The sequence below is a fragment of the Manis pentadactyla genome, chromosome 5, assembly GCF_030020395.1.
Source record: "Manis pentadactyla isolate mManPen7 chromosome 5, mManPen7.hap1, whole genome shotgun sequence".
Classification (NCBI taxonomy): Eukaryota; Metazoa; Chordata; class Mammalia; order Pholidota; family Manidae; genus Manis; species Manis pentadactyla.
Genome location: NC_080023.1, coordinates 111016665 through 111042820, shown reverse-complemented (window position 1 = coordinate 111042820; position 26156 = coordinate 111016665). Strand labels below are relative to the sequence as shown.

The window sequence follows — 26156 nt, the reverse complement described above, 5'->3', positions numbered from 1 at the left end:
CTTTCCCTAAAAATCACCGTGGTTAGTTACCTCACATCAGGTCTGGGGTCACATCAGCAACCCTTTCCCTGGCCACCTTACCTCCCACACTTTGTATCTCATTTTCTTACTTCACTTTTTTTTTTCCTGCTTAGCTTTTGTCAACATATTTTGCTTTAATGTCTTATCTGTGGTCTGCCTCTCCCACTGAAAATAGGCTCCATGAAGGCAGGGATTTTTAGCTGTTTTGTTCACTGCTGTATCCCTCGCATCCAGAACAGTGCTTGGCAGAGTAGAAATTCAGTAACTGTATGTTAGATGAATGCATGAAATGGCACACAACTGCAAATAAACTTCCAAACCACCTTTATTAAAAACTATCAATGCAGTACAAAAATAGCATCAATTATATAGAATACAGAAATACAACTTTGTAAAATTAAATTATTTTCACACAGTTTAGTGTATAGATTAAAGTCTTAGTAACATATAATAATACACTTTAAAATATCCTAAGTATAAATCCTTGTTCTCAGAAGTGTTTAGTGTTGGATACTTTTTCGCAGCTTCTTTCCAGTATTTTGTACAGCAGCATGTATGATTTAGCTGACTCCTTGGTTATCAACTAGTGGATATTTATTAATAATGATAAACGGTTTTAGTAGTAATAGCTAATGCTTTCACAGCACATAACAGGTGCCAGGACTATTTAGAGGGAATTCACATGGACAACAAATAATTATTCACAATATTATTTTTCAAGAATGTTCAAAGCAGACAAACCTAGTAAATTGGTTCACAGCATTTCCCTTTGTATTAGAGATGTGGAACTGCAAATTTACTATCTTGCCAGTATGCATCATCAACACTTCCTTGGCACCATAAGAAACTCTCCCTTACGAAGTACAGAGAAACAAAAAGAGACTAAAGAGGGGGATAGAGTCTAAAATACAGTTTGGGGACAGTGATAAGACAGTACTTGGTATTTTTTTAAATGGTACTTGTAGAATCTTTTGCACTTCTAGTCTTTGGTGAAAGGGACCATTTTCAGGATGCTAATAAAATCCAACTTAAGAATGTTTCTGCATCTATTAAAGCATACCTCTGGGGCATCTGCACTATCACTTTGTCCCTCTTTGTTTAATAAAGTGGCAGATAGGTACTTACTGTCCAACAGTCAGATTGATCTACTTTTAGATATAAATCTGAACATATTTGGAAATATGGGCAGCTAAGTTTACTTACAAGGGTTACTTCAATATCTACTTAGAGATGAAAACCAAGATAATGTCTGGTTTTATTAAAGACGCAATGTCTCTGCAACATAGACATTACATTATGGCAAATGATTTCCCCCTAATTGAGATCGGTAGTCCTCTTTGTCTTTTTATTTCAGCTTTTGAGCAGTGGTCTCATGATTCCTTGACACCAGGAAAGCAGTTCAACTGAACAAATTTTCATCAAATGAAACAAAAAAAAGTCCCTTAACACAAAATCTCAAGTTTTAGTTTAGTTTGTTTGAAAATCTATGGTGATCAGTATCTGCATTAAGAACTCTCAGTATTAAAAATAGCTCATGGTGTTTGGGGGATATACCAAGAAATTTAAGACATTTAGTAAATATTTCCAAAGTGCCTTAATGCCTGTAATATATGTACATAAGCAGTCCTAAGACAGTATTTAATACTCTATCTACCATGCGACTAATAATTGTGACCTTAAGGATAAATCAAGCCATTTTCTACATTTCAAGAACCAGGATTTTCTGCCCTGACCTTAATGATAAAGTTAAGGCCCACAAGGCATTAATGGGACAAATACAGTGCTTTGCATATTAAACGCCTGGGTAAACTCTCTTAAGCTGATGACAGAGGGGTAATAGTGTTTCTTTTAAGACCAAATGTTTAAAATGATGCACCCACTATGTTTTGCAGTTAGTTCTGACTGAGCTGGAGGGCTCATATTTAAGGTGGGGGGTTAATGCTGAGACTGACCTTAGATGTGCTGGCATAATTAGCCTTCAACGCTTAAGTCCTAAAGAAGAAAGAACCAAGATTATAAAGTCTTGAGGGCATCTGAAACATCAGGAGGATCCACTGGGCAAATAAAAATGCAGTATTTTTATTACGTCCTTCCTTTCTCTCAAACCACCAAATTCTCACAGCCCAAGAAAATTCTCATTCCATTAGTTTTCTTTCTCCACTAAAAGTCAAGTGAGCTGTTGCTCATTAAAGTGTCTCTCTTTGGGAAAACTCAGTATATAATGATCCACATTTGTAAAGCAAAAACTAGTATTTAACAGAAGTCCCATAGGATTTCTTTAGACAACTTCTTCAGTGTTTTTCATATAATGAAGTTTTTAAAAAAGATGTACATACAACTTTCTTTAAGTTCCTGAACTGTATGTGTGTGTACACCTGACCATATTTCAACAAAAACAAAAATACTGAAAGGTTACAGACAAATAATTTAAAAAATATATCCCAGTCAAAAAACAGCTGACTTGAAAGAGTAAAGAAAATCAAATAAATAAAAAATAAGTTTAGTATAATTCTGCTTTTCCCCCTACCCAGTGAGGTTATCTACTAAAATACTTAAACTAAAGAAAAGTATCTGATCTCATAAGGAATCAATACTTGAACATTAAAAACTTAGGTAGTGACCAGTAGGCAAGAGGAAAAACAATTGCACAGTTTACTTTATAGGGACTTTAGAAACCTCAATGCATCATCTTATTTGTACATGAAAACCCTGAGCTCAGAGAGGTACAAAGACTTATGGCCACATTACTAATCAGTACGGGACATGGTCGTGTCTTCCCACTTTCATGATTTTTCACCAGGTATCAATATTAGTCTTGACAAAAATACATAATGAATTGGGTATTTTTCCATGATAAACATATCCTATATTAATTTTATATACATTTCATATTATTTCAAATTCGTCAATATATTAACATTATATGCCAAATGGAAATAAATTAATCCCTTCCTTATATTTTGATCTTTTCAAAAGTATCTCAATACTATGTAGGATTTAGTGCATCAAATCCAACATGTCATCTCAATATTTAACAACATTATGTTCAATACTGAGCAATGAAAAGAAACTAAAACTTCTCTCTTTGTGTGTGGATTTCGGCAATTCTATGCTCCACGTGCAGTGTTGCTGTGCATCAGGGAAACAAAGCTATAAGGTTAATCCAAAGAACAATTTAAAAGCCATTTCAATGGCAATTTCTGTGACTGAGTCATGAAAACAGATGTAAAGTTCCTGACGTTTGGGATGAAGAAAGAGTCTCCTGTAGAGGAAAAGAACACTCATTTTAGAAATTCAAAAAATAAAAAACAGAGAAAAACCTTTAACCTTTCAATTTATTTATTTTTGTTTCTGCAAAAATCAGTGGTGAACTAAAAAAAACCCCTAATCTAAATGTACAGTAGGGGGAAATGCAGCTAGATTTATTTTTAAATAAATAATATATGCTGTATGTCAATTATTTTTATCTTTCCAGAGTATAAAAACTCTATTTTATCAATATGTATTGCCATGTTCCTCAGTTTTTAAATATTAGATTTAGTTATTATTACTACAACAAAGACAATGGTGTTATCATTTTAAGTACAATAATTATTAAACATTGCACTTACTTTCTACAGATCAGCTATTAAAACATTAAATACATGATAGCTCTTTATTTTTTTAATTTTTTAATTTTTTTGAGAGGGCATCTCTCATATTTATTGATCAAATGGTTGTTAACAACAATAAAATTCTGTATAGGGGACTCAATGCACAATCATTAATCAACCCCAAGCCTAATTCTCAACAGTCTCCAATCTTCTGAAGCATAACGAACAAGTTCTTACATGGTGAACAAGTTCTTACATAGTGAATAAGTTCTTACATGGTGAATAGTGCAAGGGCAGTCATATCACAGAAACTTTCGGTTTTGATCATGCATCTACATGATAGCTCTTTCTGCAGGTAGTACTGAATTTGGATTAAGATTGAAACTTTATTTTCTTAATTAAAATTTTAATCTATTGAATCAATACCAATGTATATAAATCAAACTATTTAAATCAGGGGTAGTTCTGCCTGACTCCCTTAAGTTTCTCTGTTCTACACAGATCTGCACCATCATCATCCAGCACCTCTTGATTCTCTGTCCAGTTGTGGTGAATGCAGTTAAGGCTTCACTGCCCACCTGTCTGCCGGCTGCTCTTATCTCTGCTCTCTCCTGTGGCCACACCACTCCACTGGCTGCTCAGAGCTTACCCTTCTGACTGCACAGCTCTCATCACACTGCATGGAGCTGGCACTTCCAAGCTTGGATGCTTATACATCAGAACCACAAGGGCGCTGACTACAAATAGAGCCCCACTGCCCTAGATTCTGGTTCAGTGGGTCTGGGGTGAGGCTCAGGCATGTCTGACTTGAACAAGTGACTCAGATGACTCAAAGGCCCAGAGCCAGGACATGGGGATCAGTGCTGTGAAGTGTCTGTTTACAGTTTAGTACTACATGGCAGGTGTCCAGTAACATTAGTCTCACTCGACTCTTTGCCCCTTCCTCCACCAATTTATCCCAACACAAAGAAACTTCAGGGTCTCAATATTTACCTCAAAATTAAATTCCTTAGCGAGGAATTGAAGGCTCTCTGCAGTGGTCTTGAATTGGGGAGAGGGGAAGGGAAGACAGAAAGAAAGGAAGAGAGAGCGAAGAAACGTAGGAAGTAGGGATGGCAGGAAGGAAACAGCAGCAAAATTGTGGAATCATTACCTTTTAGTGTATTAGTAATACAATTTTGTAAAATAACTGAATAAGCTTTTTTTTAATAGAAAAAGACTCGCAAGGAATTTAAAGGAGATACACAGTGAATAAAATTTGGAAATATATTAAAATATAGTTAGATGAATAATTCCATGTATAAATAAATGTTTATTTCCTTTACCACTTTTCTAACATTTCACTTTCAAATACTTGTTTTTTCCCACTTACCCTACTACCCAGTAAGCCATAACTGGCGGTGCTTTCCTCTGATCGGTCCAGTTTTCAGGTGAGCATTCAAATAACACACCATGTTCCTTCACAGGGTTAAGAGAAGACACTGAATTTGTAGAACCTGAATGATCTCCACCATTTAGTGCTTTCTTTTTCTGTAAATTAATAGGTATTATTAGTATTAACTGATATTAATAGTGTTCCTTAAAAATGTTTTCACATAGAGATTTGAATTGGCTGATTCTAGCACTTAAGTGCCTCCAACAACATTCTCTTTTACCTGCAGGAAAATTTCTACCCCTCCTTGTACTTGGTTTATATACCATCTCCTGAAAGAGACTTCATGGATAGTGTCCCTTGACTCTCCCAGGAAACATTTTGTTCACAGCCCTATATTATTAGTATTTACTTTACATTATGTTAGCAGTTTATAGGCATGTCTTCGCTGGTAGATTACTTGCTTTCTCCAGAGCAGAGACAATATGCTACTCTATGTATTTTTTTAAAGCAACAGTACCTGGTACATTGTTGGTGACTAATGAATAGATTACTAATAAGTAAGTTACTAAGTTAATAGTTGATTTTATAATATAGTTAAAACACATATATAAAGCAATATTGCCTCTTCCTGTGATGCACACTGCCTAAAGTTCCCACTGATTGTATCATTAGCAAAATGACTCCTCTGGACTAGAGATTCTTTGTTAGGCTCAGGCCAAAACAGTGGGGTGATCCTTCATTCTTCTCTTTCTCTCATAATTTTTTATCTAATCCATCAACAAATCCTTTTGGTTCACCCTCCAAAATATGTCAAGAATCTGGAAATCATTATTACTTTTTGCTTTGAGATTTTCATAGCTTCCTTACTGGTCCCTGCTTCCAGTCTGCTACCCTACAGAGCTTGTTCTTTTCCCTGTAGCCTAAGTGATCCTTTCAAATACTAACTAAGGCTCATGTTCCTTTGCTTAATACCATCCAAGCACCTCTCATCTCCTTGAGAACAAGCCCCAAACCCTAAAGGCTACCAGGCCACGTGTGATCCAGCCCTGCGGCCTTGCCCATCTCCCCTCCTACCACTCTCCTCCACCGCCCCACCCAGCACCCTCAGCCACTCAGATCTCTGTGGCTGTACATTTGCTGCTCCCTCTGTCTGGAAGATCTGTCTCCAGATTTGCCACATGGCTTGCTTCCTCACTTCATTCAGGTCTTTGTTAAAATATTACCCTATTTGATTATTCCTTTTGACACTTACCCTACCAGACATATTAACTACTTGTTAATTTACTAGCCTTCCACTTTAGAATATAGACTTCATGAGGAAAAGGACTTTGTTGTGTTTACTGCTGTATCCCTAACACCTAGACTAGTGTCTGGTACACAGTAGACACTTCAATATTTAAATAATAGGGGGAAGGCTAATTTATATTATTTAAATATTACTGAATAAATTAATGAAATATTCCCTTATACAATCTATCAGTTATGGTAAACAGAAAAGGAGGAGCACATAGAGCTAAATGGTCAAACAGAACATTTTACTGGATACCAACTTCTGATAGCTCAAAGAAACCTATTAACGCAGAGAAATTTACTGCTGAATGAGCCCTAAGACATGATGTAATTCAGCCCACTCACTTTATAGCTGAGAAATAAGAAGAGTTGAGGCTCCATCCAGGATTCCTTTAATTCTTCCACCCTTAAGTTTCACAAACTTAGCAACCTTAATACACATATCACTATATATATATTTATATAATATATAAACACACACACACACACACACACACACACACACACACACATCATCTTGAGAGAGTTTTGGGGTTTTTTTTGGCTACATCATGTTTGACCAGTCACAAATGAAACTTATGTATGTTTATACTTTTCAAGAAATCAACACTTATCTTTCCCTGCCATGAAAACAATCGAAGTGGTATTTTAATTGTATATGACATTAGTATTTATCCAGAAGGTATAACATTAAACAAAACTTCATCCTGGATTGGAAAGCAGGGAAGAAAGCAATCAAGTGGCTAAAACATGGGCAACAGTATTGTATCTACTGTTGAACCTCACCCCATTATATTGCAAAATACCTTATATCACTGGTGAATACTAAAGGATTAGCAGAGTTACCAATGTAGATAATACTGTCCAAGTAATGGTTGAATCACAGATATCAAACATGGGAGGCTAATTTATATTACAAACTGCTGTACTCTACTTTGCTATAGACAAACACAGGTGTACCATTTTATGAAATAGAAATCTAGGACATCAAACTCAGAATATAAAACAAAGCTTTGACTATAAATACTGTTAGTATAATCCTTTTGGCACTCAAGTTAGATTGGGTAACAAAGAAAATTAAATGAAAAGTTTTGTTTGACATATTTATTAAAGAACATTTAGAGAGAATAGAGATCTGGAAATGAAATTGTTATAAAGTTATATTTATCGCAGTGCCCTACCTCTTCTACCAATGTCTGTTGGAAAACTGCACGAATGGAGAGACAACACTGATGGAAATTCTTTATTAGCTGGGGGTGGATAGAACCGCTTAGCTGTGCCACTTCTTCATGGGTAGGAGTAATAAAGATCCCTTGCACTGTTTCTAAGGCAACATAGTGGAAAAGTGTGTTCTCAGGACCAGATGTCAATCTTGAAAAGAAAAAGAAAGAACCTATTTAGGTAAACTTAAAAATACTGCTGCAGTCAGAATTTTGTAGACTCCTAATAAGCTTTTATCTACTATATAATATTAGGAGTATAATTAAGAAAGGGGAACTAGGCCAAATATTTAATTCCCTCTTCTTCCTTAACTGAAGTACAGTTATTATCAATTCCTTTAATGAAGGCAAATACTACATGTTATGCAAGAATAAATAAATACCAATTCATCTGCTAGTAACTTAATCATCACTTTGCTAAACAACCCAAATTGATTAAACCCCTCTTTTTCCATGGGTTGGTAAAGAATAACTCAGCTCATGTCTGGCCCAGGTATCTACAAGCCATATACAAGGTATCTGTCTAGTGTGGACCACATATTAAAAACATCTGATAAACTAAACACTTTCAGTTAGTAGCATTAAAATCTTTTACCATAATAATCAAACTGATGATCCTGAAGAAAAATAAAATTATTACCAACTGCAAAGCTGGGTCAATATTCTAGAATACAATGGCAATTTTCAGTAGTATTCTACTACTTCTCATCATTATAGTTTTCCTTCTCTCCTATGTTCTCTTACTATTTTCATATACCTTTCAGTCTTCTGTTTCTCAATCTTTTATTCCCCTACTTAAGGTCTCAGACAGGCCAGCAGAACCCCAAAATACTGCTTATTTCTATCAATAGTTGAAGAGCTAAAGAAGAAAAATAACTGCAACAACAAAACAGTAATAGTCACCATATACTGAATGCCTCTGTGTGCCAGGGTGGGTACTTTAAAATATCTTGGTCTTAATTTCCACAGTGATTCTGTAAAACATTGCGTATTACTATCTTCATTTTACCCATGAGGAAATCAGTGTTCAGAGGACGTGGATTAACTTGCTTGAGATCGCAGAGCTAAGTGTCAGGACTTAGCTGACTCTGAAGCGTGTGCCACTACAACTTGCTTTTCCCTCTCCACTGCTGACTTCTGACTGGCAGTCTTTCAATATATGGACAGCAATTCTCCATCTACATCTCAAACACTCAAGCTGCCCCAATCTAATTCTAATGTTTATTAAAAAAATTCCTTCAGCTCATTATCTTCTTATCCATATGCACAGAGGCCAAGAAAAGGCATATTTCAGCTCAGCCTAGATGCTACCTTAATTATCCATGCTAGTTAAATTCCTGTTAAACTGTTAAATGGGCAGCATGATCAGGAAAACCTCTCCTTCATATCACTAACATATGGCCTTGGTTCTCTTTTGAGACCTGAGATTGGCAGGAAATGAGATCGTCTACAAATTTTTCTCATACTTTTTCATAGTATGGCTGGCTCATTAACTGCTGGTGGCTGATACTTCTCAATCAAGAAAAACTTAAATAATCAAGATGAAAGAAATTCTGATTATTCAAAAAGGAAAATAATTAAAAACACACAGTTTGATCTGGAGGTCTTTGAATTTAAGAAAAAGGTACAGAACAGAAATTATTTTTTTAAAAAGAGCTACTATTAAGATTCCTTTTTAGGGAGGTTTAGAATTAAAATTTGTTATCTTTTTTATTTTCTCTCAAAATTGCCCACAATAAGCCAGTTTAGCACTTGAAAACCAGAAACTCACTCTGTGTATATTAACTCACTTAAGGTATAAACAAAGTTTAAAAAACATCAAACAAGCAATTACCCAATGAAAAAACAAAATACTTATTTAAAAAAAAAGATTAAATCATATTTGTTCTTCAGCAAGGTCATTCCTGCAGCAGCAAAATGGATTCAGGGTAGGCCAGGAGTTGGGAGACTGTTGCAATAAAACCAGGTGAGAGAATGGAAGCCTGAACATAGGATCATTATGGGTTGAATGGATTCCAAAATTATTTTTATTTGGCAAAAACACATACATACAAATCAGGATAACATACTACATCCTGGCTTATATCACACTTTTTAAATTAACTATACAGAATTAACAACTTTCCATATAAGTAAAGAGAATAAATATGCATGTGTATCATTTTTAAAATAGGAGAGCCTATAATTTACATAACATAAAAATGTTTAAGCCACTGAACTTGGGAAAAGAATTTCCTTTTACTAGAGATGAGGGCAAAATAACACACATATTTAAAAAATAAGATAGGGAGATAGCAAAATTTTAGAACAGTAATTTTTGTTAAATGGAAGATGACGGTTTGGGGAAGGTGTTGCAAGTTTCCGTGAAAGGTTTGATACAGATTTCTTTGCATAAAAAATCATTTTAATTATTAAAAAAATTAATAGTAATATTTGAAGGCATTAAATACCAAATTTTAACATATTAGATTTCTAATGTATTATTTCATGCAGACAAGTTACCTTGTTTTTGCCCTGACTTCAGGAAAAAAGCATTTCCTGACAACTCGGTGACATACATATTTAATGTATTATGTTTGAATGATTAAGAAGGTGGCAGCTCTCAACTTTTTTTGTGTGAATTCTATTTGTACATGTCTACTTGTTCAAATAAAAGCACAGTTGAGTTTGTTACACAAATTGATCCCACACATGATATTGTAATTAAATACCAGGCAAAGCTCAGGCAGGCCTGCTTGTCACTACTTAATAGTTGCATAACAAGAAGTTAATTTGTAACATTTTATATTTTAATAATCATAAACACTTTAAGTTGCTAAACATGCTCCTCTCATTCAGTTCCTTTTACTTCACAACCCTACTTTATGTGAATTTGAGGTTTTACCCTTTTTCTAAAGACTGTTCTAGGCACAGTTCTGTGTGAGAAGCAGCTCTGCATGAAGAAGTTTATTAGAAAATACTATTGGGACCAACACCTATGCAGTCTAAGTGTGATGAAAGCAAGATTGAGCACGGAAATGAAGCTGAATGGCCCTGCTGCTGAAACAGATGTCTTGGCAGATATCACCATGGGCTCCGAAGCTTGCAGGGCCTTTGGAGTTGTCTTGAAGTTAGCCAAGGGGCCAAGACTTTGTATTTGCTTATTTATTGGTTATTAAATTTGAACTACTCCCAGGAAGAGTTTGTAAACATAGCTAAGCCAATAAATTCCAAATGGGGCAAGTCCAGGGAGGGACTCAGAGCTATTAGCAGCCATCACTCCCAAGCCCTGGGACTGAGTTCTTCGCGCTAAGGAGAATCTGTGCAGTACAACACAGCATGCACCAGCCTAAAATTAGTTAACTCTAATTTAAAAATTAGACAGACAACAGGGAGGCTACTTGTAGAAGAGAGATAAAGGGGTCTTTCACATTTTAAAATATTACTCTGTGTATTTTTTGTCTCAGAATATGAGCATGTTTCCTATACATGTAATGAAAAACATTAGAGAAATAGCAGATACTACCTTTAATATTAAGTAAGCTATATCATAATTATATTTCTTGGACAAAATTTCTATCTGTTGTAATACATTCGTTTTCTTGGTTCTATGGTATTTTCTCATTGTAAAATTTCCTCAAAGACAGAGTTTGAATGGAAAAGAGTATTATAAGGAAGTTTCTTACTTCATTGTGTTATATATTTCCAATTCTTTTTCTGAAAGGTCCTTTTTCAAGTTCCCAAAATGAAATGGATTTGGAAGAGCAGACTTCTTTTTAGTGACCTGGAAAATACGGTTAAGCAGATCAGGTTATATATAAAAATGGAATCAAACAGTAGAAATAATGTAAAAGCTACAAACCCGACTAAGAGAACTACTTAATATTTTGCAATGTTTCTTTTAAATATTTTTGATGCTAACTTATACCTCTTGGCTGATCCTCTGCTAAGTGATTCCAGGACCACTTCATAGGAGGACATGACAGTTCTCCCTGAAAACCAACTACCAGAGCCATTACCAAGATTTGCCACATCTTTTATGTATGCATACTTGTTTTCCTCTCTACATTCTTCAAGAGTAAAACTCTACACTCCTCAACAGCAGGGACTGTGTCTTACTCATCTTTGCATGTACTTTGTATAGCATGGCTTTTGGCATAAAGATGTTCAATGAACATGTGATGAATGGCTGAATCTTAGACATTAATTCAATTTCTCTTAGGAGCTATTCATGGATCCTTAAATCTACCTATATCCTCTTAAACTTTATTTACTACCAATTTCACTGACTGGGATAATGAATACAGTACCAATGTGAGTACTTCCTAAACACACCAACTTAGGGCTCTAAGAGTGCTTTACTGTTTGGAATTAGGAGATCAAGTCTGTGGTCATTTATGCTATAACATTTAGAATCTCATAGTTTATGCATGCCCCTTCTCGGGTTCCTCCTTCTTCATGTCTTGGTATTACCTCTATCCACCCAAATGACAGGTTTCAAAAATGCTGTGAAAGAGTAGCATCACTAGAATAAATACAGAGCCTCTTCATGAAAAAAAAAAAACACAAAAAACTGATAAATAATCTGAAAAATGAACAATTCTTTTTGCTTTAATAGTCACTTATTGGAGTATGAAGATCAGACCTTCATAGGTGCAGATTTTTAAAAAGCTATAAAAATAACACACACACACACATAAAATGCCCCACAACTAGAATGTTCCCTGTTAACATCACGAATAGAGAAGAAAGTGATAAATAAAGAAAATAGGTTAAGGAATTTCCCTACTTCGGAGTGGTGCCAAGCACATGTCCTGGGTGTTAGGGGCGATTATTTCATGACTGACATTTCTATGTCTTTTTGGTTCTAAATCATTGGCTTGTCAAGAATGACTAAAACAGCCACCAGTTCAAATAAAGAATGATCTGCCCTTAAAAATTCTCTTGAAATTATAAAATAAGGACTGGAAAGATACCTTAGCTCAAAGGTTGTACACACTTGAATGAACACACACCTTCAGCAAGGTCCTGCTTTCTTCTGAACCATCAGAGCCCTGAGATTCTCTTTGCCTCTGTATTGCATCTGGAGTAGTGTGGGGGCTCAGGCCAACACCTTCTCCACTTCCACAATTGTCAGATCCTCCACTGCTTTGGGAAGGACTGGGCTTACGTGTCTTTAGGGAATAGTCACCAAAAAGAGTTCTTCTGCATTTTGGAGAGGTGGCTAGTTTGGAAGTACCTTGTAGCCTACTGAGGATGGGTGATGTTGTCAAACCATCTAATTTTTCATGTGATCCAGCAAGAAACCAGTCAGCACAAGACAAAGAGGGGAGTGAAGATGCTAGCCGTTCATTTATTCGGGAATCTACTCCTTCCAGTTGGTGAAGAGTTGTTTTGACCTGATCGACATAGATACAGTCTGGCCCAGGATTCCCAGTAGCTTTGGATGCACAGCCTCCAGCTTCTAACAGTGCACATAACATATAATGTCGCTGTAAGGAAAAAAGTATGAATACAGGTTTAGCTATATGAAGACATTTATATGCATTTATAAATTTATGAATACTAAAGACATCGGGCACAATTGTGATGATTATTAAAAACTCCCCTTTCCTTCTTATTGTCAATGCTTCTTAATCACTCTTGAAAACAAATCTTATATGACCTTATCCTGATATCCATCAACACTGCTTTTTGGCATATGGAATTCCATAAAGTACCTTTCAAAAGAGCCTCAATTATTAGAATTCCTTTAATTGCCAATACCACATTTACTCTGATTCTATGTTCTGTTCCTGTCTCCCTCTATTTCCCAAAAAAAAATCAGAGGATAAAACCACCACAAAAATGGGAACAAAAGATCTTAAGAACCTGCTAAAATCTTATTCTGGGTTTCATTAGTATTTCTCCGGGAGTATTAAATGGATGCAAAAGAAAAGGAATAAGGACCATATAACATTTTCTTGAATACTTGTATTTGATATACTCATAATTTTAAATTTACTTTATATATTAACTTAGATAGTAAATATATGACAAAATAAAATAAAAAATTCTCAAGAAAGAAACTAAACTTACCAAGCCAACAATTAGCAAAAAATGTCTCCCTTCAGGTTCCTGAAAGACTTCAGTGCTTGAGTCTGTAGAAGGTTGGAGGTGATGTCGAGGAAATACTTCTCTCCATATTACCAACTGACCAATTCTTTGTTTTGCTGCTAAAGGCAGTAGGCAATAGTGGCGACAGTATACAGCAATATCAATGAGATCATCCTTAGGCAAATGACTGCATATCAAATAACCCTTGAATTTAACCACAAAGAACAGAAGTCAACTAGTGATACAAAACAATTATCACATAATATATTTCTAAGAGTTTTTTTTACAGGTACTTCTTGGCTTAAAAAATTCCAATTTCAAGTGGAATAAATGAAGACAGTAAAATTTAATGTTTTTCTTCCTGAGGTCCACTAGAGATCAAATATTTATGGTAACTTCAGTCTACAACAGGTAGACTTTAGCACAAAGCAAGATCACTTCTGAGTAATATGTCTGAGGGTTTGGCAAAATTAGCAAAGAACTGAATTCTGAGGATGGAAAACTGAGGAGGAGTTGAGGTGAGGACAGACTTACTTTTCACTGTGTACCATTCTGTATTGTCTGATTTCTTTTTAGACATGTTTTAAGTTCTAAAATATTTCTGAAAATGAAAATACTTAAATTCATTTGATGCTTTATTTGGTTTATGTGGAACTCAACTACTTAAATTAGAAGATTTACTAAAAAGATACATGATTATGTCTGAAGATAACTATGCAAAAGGAAATCAACAAAGTATTGTTGTTCTCTCCTACATACTTGGGTTCTTTGTGTATTATTTTTCTTTTATACATTTGCAAATGCTTTAGAATGTAATGAAACCAGAATTATATTTTGTATTTGTAAGTATGTAGGAACAAGTCTTATCTTAAGATCTTAATTTTAAGATACCTATATTAAGAGGAAAAGAATAAATATACTTTTCATCTTTGTGAAAGTTTACTTTAGATGTGTTCATATAGCAGTTGGACATTTAAAATATGTCAAGCTTCAACTTACCTTGTAAAATAGAGAACACCCTAAAATTGTATACAGCCGCCTCATGTCATAGTAATCCTCAGACTGGGGAGAAAACCACAATGGATTTACATTTTTTTATTTATGATTAAAAAAAAAATCCTAGTTAAGCTACAACACTTAAAATGGCAATTATATTCTTTAGTAACTGAACTTTTCATAGTACCTTCTTTAAAATCAATGTACTAGGGCACTGGGGAGAAGATAATGGGCATATATATTTATTTTTCACTGAGAACAATTGTTTCTGATTCTTGTAAGATGCTGATTAGAGATGTCTAAGAATTAGAACATAAGATTTGTTACCCCAAGAGGGATTAAAACAAGTCTCTCAAACAAAAAGCTTCTTTCTACTATAAATCATCTAAAATATCAAATATTACCATATGCTGTTTTTTTTTTAACTTTTAAAATTTTTTAACAAGGGAAAGCATGAACGCAGTCCCCCACTACCAGAAATGATGCAGCCGAGTTTCCCACATTTGGGGAAATCGCAGGGGTCAGCACATCTGGAGTGCAATGGATAAACCTCGCCCTGGGAAAACCACCTTCGTGATCATGGTATTTCCCCTGCCAGGTAAGTATATGTTGTTTTTGAAAGTACAAATTGGTATGACCCATTCAGGGGCCACTGAGTAGTATGTAAAAAAATTAAATACACATACCCTTTTAGAATTTCCACTTTTAGAAATCTACAGAAATACTCAAACAAGAGAATCAAGATTTTTGTATAAAAAATTAATACAGAATTATTTGTAATAGGTGAAAACTGGGGATAAAGTGAAAGTCAACGATGGAGCATAGTTAATGAAATTAGTTTATGTTCATACCACATATTATCATATATCTGTTAAAAAAAATAAGGTTGATCTCTATGACCAAAAGGTTTTAGGACATATAAAGAATTCAAACTGAAGAACAAAATACCCACTATTATCTAATTTTGTTAAAAATGGCAGCCCCAATAATATATATGTATTTAAATACATGTGTGTTGGTTTGTATGTGGATACATATGTGTATAAAAAAATGTTGGAAGAATACATGCCAAACTATAACAGTTACAACTGGGGATAGATTTGGGGGAGAGGGATGAGGAGGGATGATATTTGTTTTTAATAACCATGCTTGCAGTTTTACCAAATGCATGCATTACTTTTATAACTTAAAAAAAAAAAGAACTCTAAATAAAACTAAAAACTGGAAATAATCTAAACATCCCTCCATTGTGGAATGGATGAACACTGTGATATATTCATAAAATAAAATACTACTCAGTAACAAAAAGGACTGATACATGCAATGAAATGAATGAATCTCAAATGCAATTTGCTAAGTGAAAGAAAGCAGACCCCCAAAATTACCTACTATGTGATTCAATTTATATGACATTCCAGAAAAGGTATAACCATGTGGACAGAAAACATATCAGTGGTTATCAGGTTTTATGGGAGGGAAAGGGGTTGACTATAAAGGGGCATAGAAGAATTTACAGATGTAAATAATACCTTAATAACAACTTCTAAAAACTGAAGAAAAGAACACAAAATTAGGATATAAGATTAAATCTTAGATCTAATTTCACACGAAGTTTAGAATAGATCCTTATTTTCATTAAGGTAAATTTCACTGTGAACTGTTCTGCAAGTTTTGACATATGTGTATAGCTGCCTAAGTCCCACCAAAATCAAGATCCAGAACAGTTCCATCAACAACCCCTGCCAAATTTTTTGCAGAGGAGTATTCAATTGCATGACTGTAACACAATTTGTCTATTCACCTGTTGATGGACACTTGAGTTATCTGAATTCTTACCAGTTTTTTGCTATTAAAAATAAAGTTGCTGTGAACAGTTCTGTACAGATTTTTACCTCAACTAGGCTTTCATTTTTCTTGACTAATTATATAGGAACAGATGGCTAAATCATATGCTATGTGTATGTTTAGGTTATTAAGGAACTGCTTAACTCTTTTCCAAAGTAGTGGTACCTACAGGAGATAAATTCTTAAAACTGGATATTTTAATACTTCAGATCTAAAGTGCTCCTAATGGTTAGTATCTACCTAACATTATCCATCAAATGTATAACCTATGAAGAGGTCACTATGCTTAAATTTCCATTATTTTTGTAAGCAAAATACGCTTCCATTTGGCCAGAGTCTTAAGGCTAAGCCACTCCTTTATGCTAACATCCTTTCCCTACGTTCATCAGCAGTCTTCTCAAGAATGTTCCAGCCTTTACTGTTTCTACTTCCTAGCTTCTCATTACTTTTTTAAAGAATTTTATTACTGAAAAATCTTAGGATATGCAAAAATAGAATAGTGTAATTACCTCCAATGTACCAATCATCACCAACTTCCACTATGACTAAGTACATAGCCAATCTTGATTCATCCATATCCTTCACTCCTTTCCTCTCTGTGCTGAATTATTCAGAATCAATCCCATATGTTATATCATTTCATCTGCAAATACTTCAGAATGTATCTTTAAAACAGAAGGACTTTAAAAGATACAACTATAATACCATTACCATATCTAAAGAATTATTCTCACTTAATGTCCAGTCATCAGTATTTACATTCCCTTGATTGGCTCTTAGATGTTTAAAAAAATTTTTTTTTGTTTGAATCAGGTTCCAAGTAAGGTCCATATATTTAAGCTGGTTGACATGTCCTTAAATCTCTTGTAACTGTTAGGTTCTCTCTCACCTTCTCTCTGCTCTCCTTCTAATTTATCAAAGAATCTGCCCTGTTGTGTTTCCCAGTCTAGATTTTGCTGACTGCAATCTTCCTCTCTCAAAATAGAGTTATTTAGCATGTGCCTTTCCCCCTGGCATTTCCTATAAATTGGCAGTTAGATCTTGAGGCCTTTGTATATTTCATAGGTAATTTGTATGCTTCTATCGGGAGCTACGTACTATCTGGCTGTTTTTCTTTTGGTAATGTTAACAGCTACTGATGATCAGTGTTTAGATGAATTCACTGAGGAACTGCAAATGGTGATAGACCAATTCTGTCATGCTTTCATGATATGTTAGGTGGAACACTTTCATAACGAGAAACTCCCTCTGATCTCTATCTGGTAACATACAGCTATGGTTCAGATAGGAAAATGTTTGATTCTTCCTCCTTATTTCCCAGTGTTCACAAACACGAGTTGGTTCTCTAGCATCCTCCATAGTTGGCCAGGAAAGTTCTTTTTCTCTTTAGAAACATTATGAACTCATGGTCTTAATCATGTCTGATGTGTTTCAATCTGTTGTAGCTATTATCCTTATAGATGCTTATGTGGAAACTTCTTCAAATTGTCTCTTGATCATTTGAGCCCTACATTAATCCTACTCATTTTTTAGGGCTTCTTGGATTTCTGATATAACATGATGTTTCCAAGTTTATCTTGTACATTTTCAGCCCCAAATCTGGAATCAGTCATTTCTTCTTAGGAGTCTTGGTTCCTTTTAGTGAGAAATATTATTTATATGCCACAGTCTAGGTGCTAGTGGTGTTCATCACTGAAGGATGGTCACAATTACTAGGACTGTTCACTGGACAGAGCTCGGAAATACATTGTTACCATACTGACACTTCCAATTTAAATTCTATAGGGTTTCTACTTAATTTAATCAACATTACACATGTATGTTCTTTTGCTCAAAGCCCAATTCTTAATGTTACTGATATAACTGATCATTACCTATATATTATGCAACAAATATTTTTAACTGAGTAGAAAAACTTAAGGCAAGCAAAATTGATTTTGACCATGTCAAAATAGAGACCTAATGTTTTGTACTTCATTATTACATGTGCACTTGGAAAATATTCAGAATAATGACTTATTTACAAAATAAGAAATGAAAATTAAGACTTTTCTAAAATCCACTGCTTCTCTTACCAGTTCTGCGAAATCTGCAGCCTCCAATTCACTCAGTGCTGTGTCTAATTCTATCTAGGTGGGGGTAAAAAAAAGAGTATAACCAACATTTACCTTACATTAGTAGCTTTTAGTAATGTCTATGTAAAAGTGTTTAAAAATTACTTGAAGAATTGAATTAATATCTTTCCCCTTTTCATTTTATAAGAAATGTCCCAAAATGGAACATCTTGTTTTTAAGCTTTGCTACAAACAAAATAATTTATTTAATATATAGGGATTTTTCAGTTAAATCTCAATTTTTACAAAATGGGCTTCACTCTGTATTAAAGGGAAAATCATTTAAGAGGTTAAAAAATTGCTTCCCAGCATTGAGTGAGAATATTTTTTAACCTATTAAAATTCTTCAAGGAAAAAAAATCAATCTTAATGTAGCCAATCTACATTGTTTTTATTTGTCTATTTACTCTATATTGAGTGGTTTTATTTTTCTATTTCCTATATATTTCTTAACAGTTGGAGTCTTGGAAAATATCAACATTCTTTCCTATCTCTCTCCTATGTCCTGTATAAAGAACTGTTAATCTTTATTTATGGATTAAAACATGAAGGCAAGTGTTCCTCTGGAACCTGGCAGCGTTTAACTACCCTACAGAGTTATTAGAAAAATCTCCTACTTAGGATTTAGCTTTTGTTTCTATGGAAATTGTCTGAACTCTTTCATGTATTTGTTTCTGAAGCATTCAAAATTTGAAAATAGAATAAAATTAATCTGCAGTTTAATCTGTAATGCATACATATAAACTGAAAACTATTGGTTACTGAAGCTTGTAGCACACATGTTATTTGTGAAAAAGAATTCCCTCCTCCATTTTTTAAAGGCCAAGACACTCTCTGCAGGACTGTTTTATAAACTGTGTCTCACTGAGATGACAAAAGCTTTGGAAACATTAGTCATGCCTTTCAATGGTTTTCACACAGTGTGACTTATTCTCATTTATGACCTACATTTTTTCTATATCCAGCAAATAATTCATGTTCTCCTTTTTGCAGCTATTGTTTCTCTTGCAAAAAACTATAGGACAAAAAGAAAATTGCACTCACTTCTGATTCTTCTATCTCAGAAACATTAATGTTTAATGGGCTGTTGTTCATGCTACTGCACTCTATACACTAATGTACAAGGTTATTATGGCTGTTTCTTCATTTCTCTTAAGAGAAAAGGTAAAGTGTCTTTTTCCTTAATTATTACAGCATACCTTAGGAAAAAGGATAAAACAAAATCTGACAAACAAAATGAGGAAATTCTCAAACACCTGGGAAAGGAAACTGAAGTGAGACCTCATCATATATGAAGCTCAGAGAAAATAAGTTTTTTTCTAAGTTAAAAATAACTATTTCTACCCAAAGTTTATAGGCACAAGTTACCTCACATACATATGTTTTTAATTAGATTTCTTAAGGCAAAAAATTCCTTCATATTTTCCATTAGAAAATATATAGTCAATAAACCGACTGTTTTAACACAGTAAGAAATCTCGAAAAGAAAAAGCAAGCATGTAAGTTCTTTGGGCTCGCTAGTTAAACAAAAACTTCAAGGGTTATTATGTTTTTCAAACTTTATATTCCTGAGACATTTAGATTATAAGAAGGTATCTTTCTCTCCAAAAATATTAACTTTCTTTGCCTTGAAATGAAACTGTGAGCATCGAGAGGACTCTTCTGGATTCCTCAAAGCATAGCACAAATATGAGTACCTGACACAATGAGGACTGACACAATCTTTATACAGTAGCATCAGACTTAACAAGGATAAAATCAACCAAAGCTTTGGTGAGACAAGCAACAGGTATGATTTAAGGCAACCAATTAAAAAATATACCAGAATTCACACAGTGATTTCTCAGTTTGATGTTCTTTTAGTTTGAAATAAATAAAAGTATATAGTCCTTTTAATCAAATGTATGCTAAATTAAGAAAAAAATGGCAATAAAAAAGAAATCTGAATATAGGAGGTAGCCTTCACATGGAATTTATAAGACTAAAATAGGCCATATTTTAAAACTTCTTAGAAGGAAGATTTATTTAGTCTTAATGCATCCAAAGTCTAAAGACATTGTCCCTAAAAACATGAAGTACCTCTTTGCTTCCACAAAGAAGAAACTACATATTTTGAGGGAAGATATTTCTTTAATGAAGAGATTCTGAGACAGGGGAAAGAATCTGGGCACCTGCAAGACCAGAATGGCAGGCCTTAAGAGATGGTACTTTCTGACTTGCAAAATCAGCCTCATATCGTTCAGAAGAAAAGAGACCCCAGAATGGGCATGAGACAGACTCTGGAGCCAGGGTCTTTCTACCTTAGAAGTAAGTTATCTAATTGTCTTCTGTTTATATTGAACACTTAAGATTTCTTATGAAAACACTGGCGGAGGTAGAATTATATATCTCATACTTCTCAGTTTTTATGTGACTTAGGGAAAAAATAATCACTGATCTGAGAAATTGAAAGATGCAGCAGTGGTAGCTGACAAAGGCAAGGACAAAATAAAAATGCCAGAAGGTAAATTTCCTTTCAACAGGCTCAAACCCCTCCCCTCCTTCTAAATAGTAATTATATAACAGTATTCTCACAACAGAGCTACAATGTGCCAGGCATAATCTGAAGCACTTCATGTATAATAACTCATAACTCTACAAAGTATATACTATTATTGTCCCCATTTTACACATGAGGAAACTGAGCAAAGCAACTGATGTATCAGTTTAGATTATTATTAAACTGTCAAAAAGCATTTATTTCATCACATGTAGAATTTCACAAAGGGCAGAATCTTGAATTGCATTTTTACTACAACATCGCCTAGGTTTCTTCATGGGTAGGGAACTGGCTATGGCATAGTGTTTCACTTAATACTAATACAAATGCTATGGCTGAAGAGATTATTGGTGATGAAAATGTCTGAAATGATCTTTCTGATCATTTAATTATTCAAAGTTATTCTGGGTCTATATATATGACTAAAATCACATTGATAATATTTAACCATCATGAAGTCTTTTTTTTGGTGGGGGGGTGGTGAAAGGATTTATTACCCAGCTTGTTCTCCCGGCAGTAGGTCGAACACTAGCGTCTCTGCTTCCACCGAGAGCACTGGGCTGAGCTCTCTACACGGTGCAATAATAGCTTATTGCCTAAAGGTGTGGCCATCATGAAGTCTTACCCTTGGTAAACTATCTATGGGACAAGGCAAAAGCTAATTACATATGTTCATATAAAGAAAGATTTTGCTATTATTAGTGGAGTTTGCATTTTAGTTAAGAAGGAGACTCATAGAGAAGAGGCTGGTGGTTGTCATGGGGGTTGTGGGGTGGAGGGTGAAATAGGTGAGGGGGATAAAGAGGCATGAAATTTCAGTTACAATATAAATTAATCAAGGGGATGAAAGTACAGCATAGGGAATATAGTCAATATATTGTAATATCTTTGTTGACAGATGGCAACTACACCTATTGTGTGCATTTAGTAATGTATGTAATTGTCTAATCACTGTTGTATACTTGAAAACAATATAATATTGTATATTCCAATAAACAAACAAATAAATAAAAAGGCTCTGTAATACCAAGTGTAGCGGAGTTATGTAGAACAACAGGAACTCTCATTCATGACTGGTAGACGTATAAATTGTTGTGATGACTGTGAAAAACTGTGGCAATATTTACTAAAGCTGAACATTTGCTAATCATATTTAAAAAACCCAAAGAATATTACTTAACCAACTTACCTTTAGTCTAGAAACAACCCTAATGAACTTGCATTATAAAACCATCACAAAATTCAAAAGACACACCATATGATTGTGAGCTCCAAGAAGTCCAATTTTAGACAAAGCTTAAATGTTAAAATAAGATAAGCTAATTCTATTCAGAAACAAAGTTGTCTTTCTAAGCTCACTACACTGGACCTCCTACTTCATCAGTTAATTGCCTCTTTAACTCTTACAATCTTGAAAATAACAAAAAAGCCTATGGAAAAAAAAATTATAAGGCAACTGGTTCTGATTCTTATTCATGACATCTAAGTTTACCTTAATTTCCTGTGGAAGTGTGAGCCACCGAACTCCAGGGAGACTGTCTAAGAGTACTGCACTGAAAGCATCATACTGTTGTGCACTGGGACTGGCACTGGAATGTAGTTTAGCAGGCTGAAGTGCTCTTTGAAAAAACAAGTTGAAAAAATGATCCAAACGAGGAACATTCTCAACCTGGCAAAAGGCACTGAAGAAACAAGAGCTGTAAGTTATGGAAACGGTGATCATCTTTTGTATGCTCCTAAGGGGACTGGATCTTTCCCAGCTACACAAGCTCTCCTCCTTGCTCCTCTCTCTTGACAAGAATTACTGCTATATGGTACTGATGGAATGTGTTAAGAAAATCATCCTGTCAATATATTTTTTACCCTAAAACCTACTCTCAGATGCACTGATTAGACACTACAGTGGAAGAACCAGAGGGCTAATAGAAGTGGTACATCTATAATAGGATGGCCGAGACACCCTTTTGCAAAAAATGTAAGTTGTTTTTTACCTCTGATATCTCTTAACCCTTTACAATGCCCAGGATCTTTCAAGCAATATAATAAAGAGATTTTGAACAGTAATAGAATAGATCTGGCTTTGAACTTATCGTTGCTCATCTACTCCAAATTTAAGGAGGTAGTTGACCTTACTTTTACATTGGTTAAAATTTTCCTTATAGGCTTTCTGTAGTTCACACATTTAGAAAATGCTAATAATTAACTAGGTTTGAGAGGGATGTGTCTCCTAAGAGGCTTTTGGAGAATACTGCAAACTAGGCAGTTCTCCTGGATGGCACATTCATAGAAAATTCCTTCAAGCTGCTTTGAGAACAGGGACAGCAAAGATCTACTACAGATAAACAGAGAGTTGGTGTCACTATGGTTTGGAAAATGTATAAATGTCTTTGGATTTTTATACTGATTTACTCTTCAAGCTTTGAAAGTAAAGGTATCATTTTATTCCTCTGAAGTACTGGGCCTTACAAAAATCCCACAGAGAAACTTCTATATTCCATTCATAATTCTACATGTTCAAATGTTGAGCAGTTACCTCAAATTACCTACTTCAGATCAAGAAAGATGCATCACATTATATTGTAAGGTTTAAAAAGCAAGCAGAAAGATATGCAACATATGAGCCCACATGTATAAGAAAAGAGAATTATGTGTGTTAATATTGTACAGAGAATATATGGAAGGATACACATGAAACTAGTCAGTTCCTTCTCTGCTGTGTCTTTTATTTACTTATTTTAAGAGTGCATACTATTTTTGCTAAAAAACTTTTTAAGAAAGACATATCACATTTTTAGATAGCGGTTTTGATAACAATCTTACGATTGCAGAAAACACAACTCATTTTAAAGCTTCTGACTTTGTTCTGTATCTGTTATAAAGACATGCTTTTACGTTTACCCTACAGAAATATATCAAATGAAAATATAATTGTGGTTTCATTACTATTTCACTAAAGTAACATGTGAGACCAAAAAAGAAAAAGCAGTAGAATGATAAACTTCTGGAAAATAAAGGCCAACCAAGAAACAGCATTAAGTACAAAAGGTGATTGAGAATCATACTTACAACTTAATATTCAATTCAAAGAAGTACTTACCTATCTAAAGAACCATACATAAATTTTAAGGTCTGAGCAACATCTTCTATCATATTCCTTAGCTGAGGAAGAGGAACTCTAAAAAAAGGTAAAAATACATCTATTTACAATATAATCAAATAATACATATCTAAAAAAACCCAGAACTTCTTTAAAACTTTATATGTAAGGAATGTGGAAAGCATGTGTGCCAAACATGAGTATAGTTGTGCAAAGTGGTTGTTTATTGCATTAGCAATCAAAGACTTTGATGTCGAGATTTGGGGTTCTAACATGGGTCAAGCAGGGACTTTTATGTATCACCATATATGGAAATTATTTAGCCCTCTTTAGGTTTACTTTACTCATGTGTAAAATAGGGCAATAATCACTAAGCCTTTCTCAGGTTTATTTTGAAGATTAAATAAAATTAATGCATATAAAGTAGTGCAGTACCTGGGCCCATAGAAAGAAATGCTATATCTTGATACTTTCCAGTATCACCCAGATCTCCACTGAAACTCCAACTCTCGTGACAAAAAGATACCCCCAAACAAAATGGAAAAAAGAAAGTAGAAGAAAAGAAATGGACTTAACATTTTTTCACTGAAGCTTTATAAGAATCTACAAAGTAGGTCTTATTATTCCAGTTATACCAACGGGTAAACTGAAGTCCAAGAAGTTAAGTAATTTGTGCAAGGACACAAAGGGAGTAGAACTGGCTGGTGGGCACCCATTATCTCGGCTCCAAAGTTACTCTCTCCACAACCTTACACCATCTTCAAGGTTAGGTTCCCAGTCTACACTGCAGCCATCACAGGAAGATGATCTCTCCTGCAAAAACACATGTTCCTGGGTTATATGTTCACCCTATCTTCTGTGGGACACTGGTTTTCTCATTCTGCTTTTACCAGACACAGTGAAGAGGGAAGTAAGTGTGCAGACTGTGGCATTAAGACAGACCACATGCACAATGTTGAAGACACAAAGACATGTGAATTGACACCAAAGAGGTGCCTGGGCATGATCTCTCAGTATTCTATTTCCCAATTTCAATGAATGAGAACAATAATACCCACCTTTCATAGTTACATGAAGCAAGATGGAATGAAGAAAAGAATCTGGTACAGAATGGCTGGTATGAGGATTAAAGAGGTGGCTAGGGTTTATTTCTGATCTAAAGCTCAGGATAGACAATAAAAGGGATCTTCAAATTCATTCTAAATTACCAATCCAAGTTCTCTAGGATAGGAATGACATATACCGTTAGGAAAGACCTGCCATCCCCCAAGTTAAAAAGATTGAGAATTTGACTACAGCATTCACTATGTGGCACAACCTTGATCCACTGCTGTCCTTTTTTGACTTCAGGGTAAAACCTCTCAGGGAAACTTTCTATTTGGCCTCTCTACATGACAGTACATACTACAGTATCTTATTCTGGATGTTCTCCAATTTAAAAAAAAATTTCAAAATAACTCAATTTGACTCAGCATAGGACAGTCTTCTAGCAGGGCCCATTATATAAGTCCCTTTTTAGACAGAAAAACACACATCAGCTGATTCAAGAGAGCCATCATCTAGTATATATCACAGCACCACTATCCTTCATGTTAAAATTTTTGACCCCTACAGTCATGATAGGTCATATTCCTTTCTGTCCAAAATGAAAAACACCTTTAAAATAAAATCATTTTAATATTTTTCACTGCAGCTTCCTTCGGAGTTCCTGTTTGTGGTGTTAACTATTTGACATTCTTCCCCTTAAGAGGTAGAGCTTCATTACCCTTCCCTTGAGTATGAGCTGGACTTAGTAACTTGCTTCTAACAAATAGTACATGGTGGAAATGACAGTGTATCATGTCTAAGACTAAGTCATAAAAGGTCTTGCAGCTTCCCCCTTTTCCTCTATCTTGGTTCACTTGCTTTGGGGTAAGCCAGCTGACAATTTTAAGGACACTTAAGCAACTCTGTGGAGAGGTCTATGCGGCAAGGAGCTAAGGGCTCTGACA

At 34.7% G+C, this 26156-nt stretch overlaps 1 protein-coding gene and 1 non-coding gene across 3 annotated transcripts in view; both read right to left on the bottom strand.

Moving 5' to 3' along the window:
* Nucleotides 1–328: 328 nt before the first annotated feature.
* INTU (inturned planar cell polarity protein) overlaps nucleotides 329–26156 on the bottom strand; it is a 71781-nt gene continuing 45953 nt past the window's right edge. Inside the window, exons 7-16 of one of the 2 annotated variants that reach the window (XM_036922952.2) lie at nucleotides 24166–24243; nucleotides 22561–22750; nucleotides 18491–18544; nucleotides 14574–14636; nucleotides 13557–13778; nucleotides 12494–12970; nucleotides 11165–11262; nucleotides 7461–7650; nucleotides 4987–5144; nucleotides 329–3283 (exon numbers count right to left, since the gene is read on the bottom strand). In XM_036922952.2, coding sequence (XP_036778847.2) covers nucleotides 3172–3283; nucleotides 4987–5144; nucleotides 7461–7650; nucleotides 11165–11262; nucleotides 12494–12970; nucleotides 13557–13778; nucleotides 14574–14636; nucleotides 18491–18544; nucleotides 22561–22750; nucleotides 24166–24243 — 1642 coding nt within the window. In that variant the 3' untranslated portion in view covers nucleotides 329–3171. The remainder of the gene's footprint in view (nucleotides 3284–4986; nucleotides 5145–7460; nucleotides 7651–11164; nucleotides 11263–12493; nucleotides 12971–13556; nucleotides 13779–14573; nucleotides 14637–18490; nucleotides 18545–22560; nucleotides 22751–24165; nucleotides 24244–26156) is intronic. The other variant, XM_036922953.2, reaches the window with a different exon arrangement.
* Nucleotides 15013–15176, bottom strand: LOC118930989 (U1 spliceosomal RNA). The gene has a single exon (XR_005032240.1). It is a non-coding gene; the product is annotated as a U1 spliceosomal RNA (small nuclear RNA).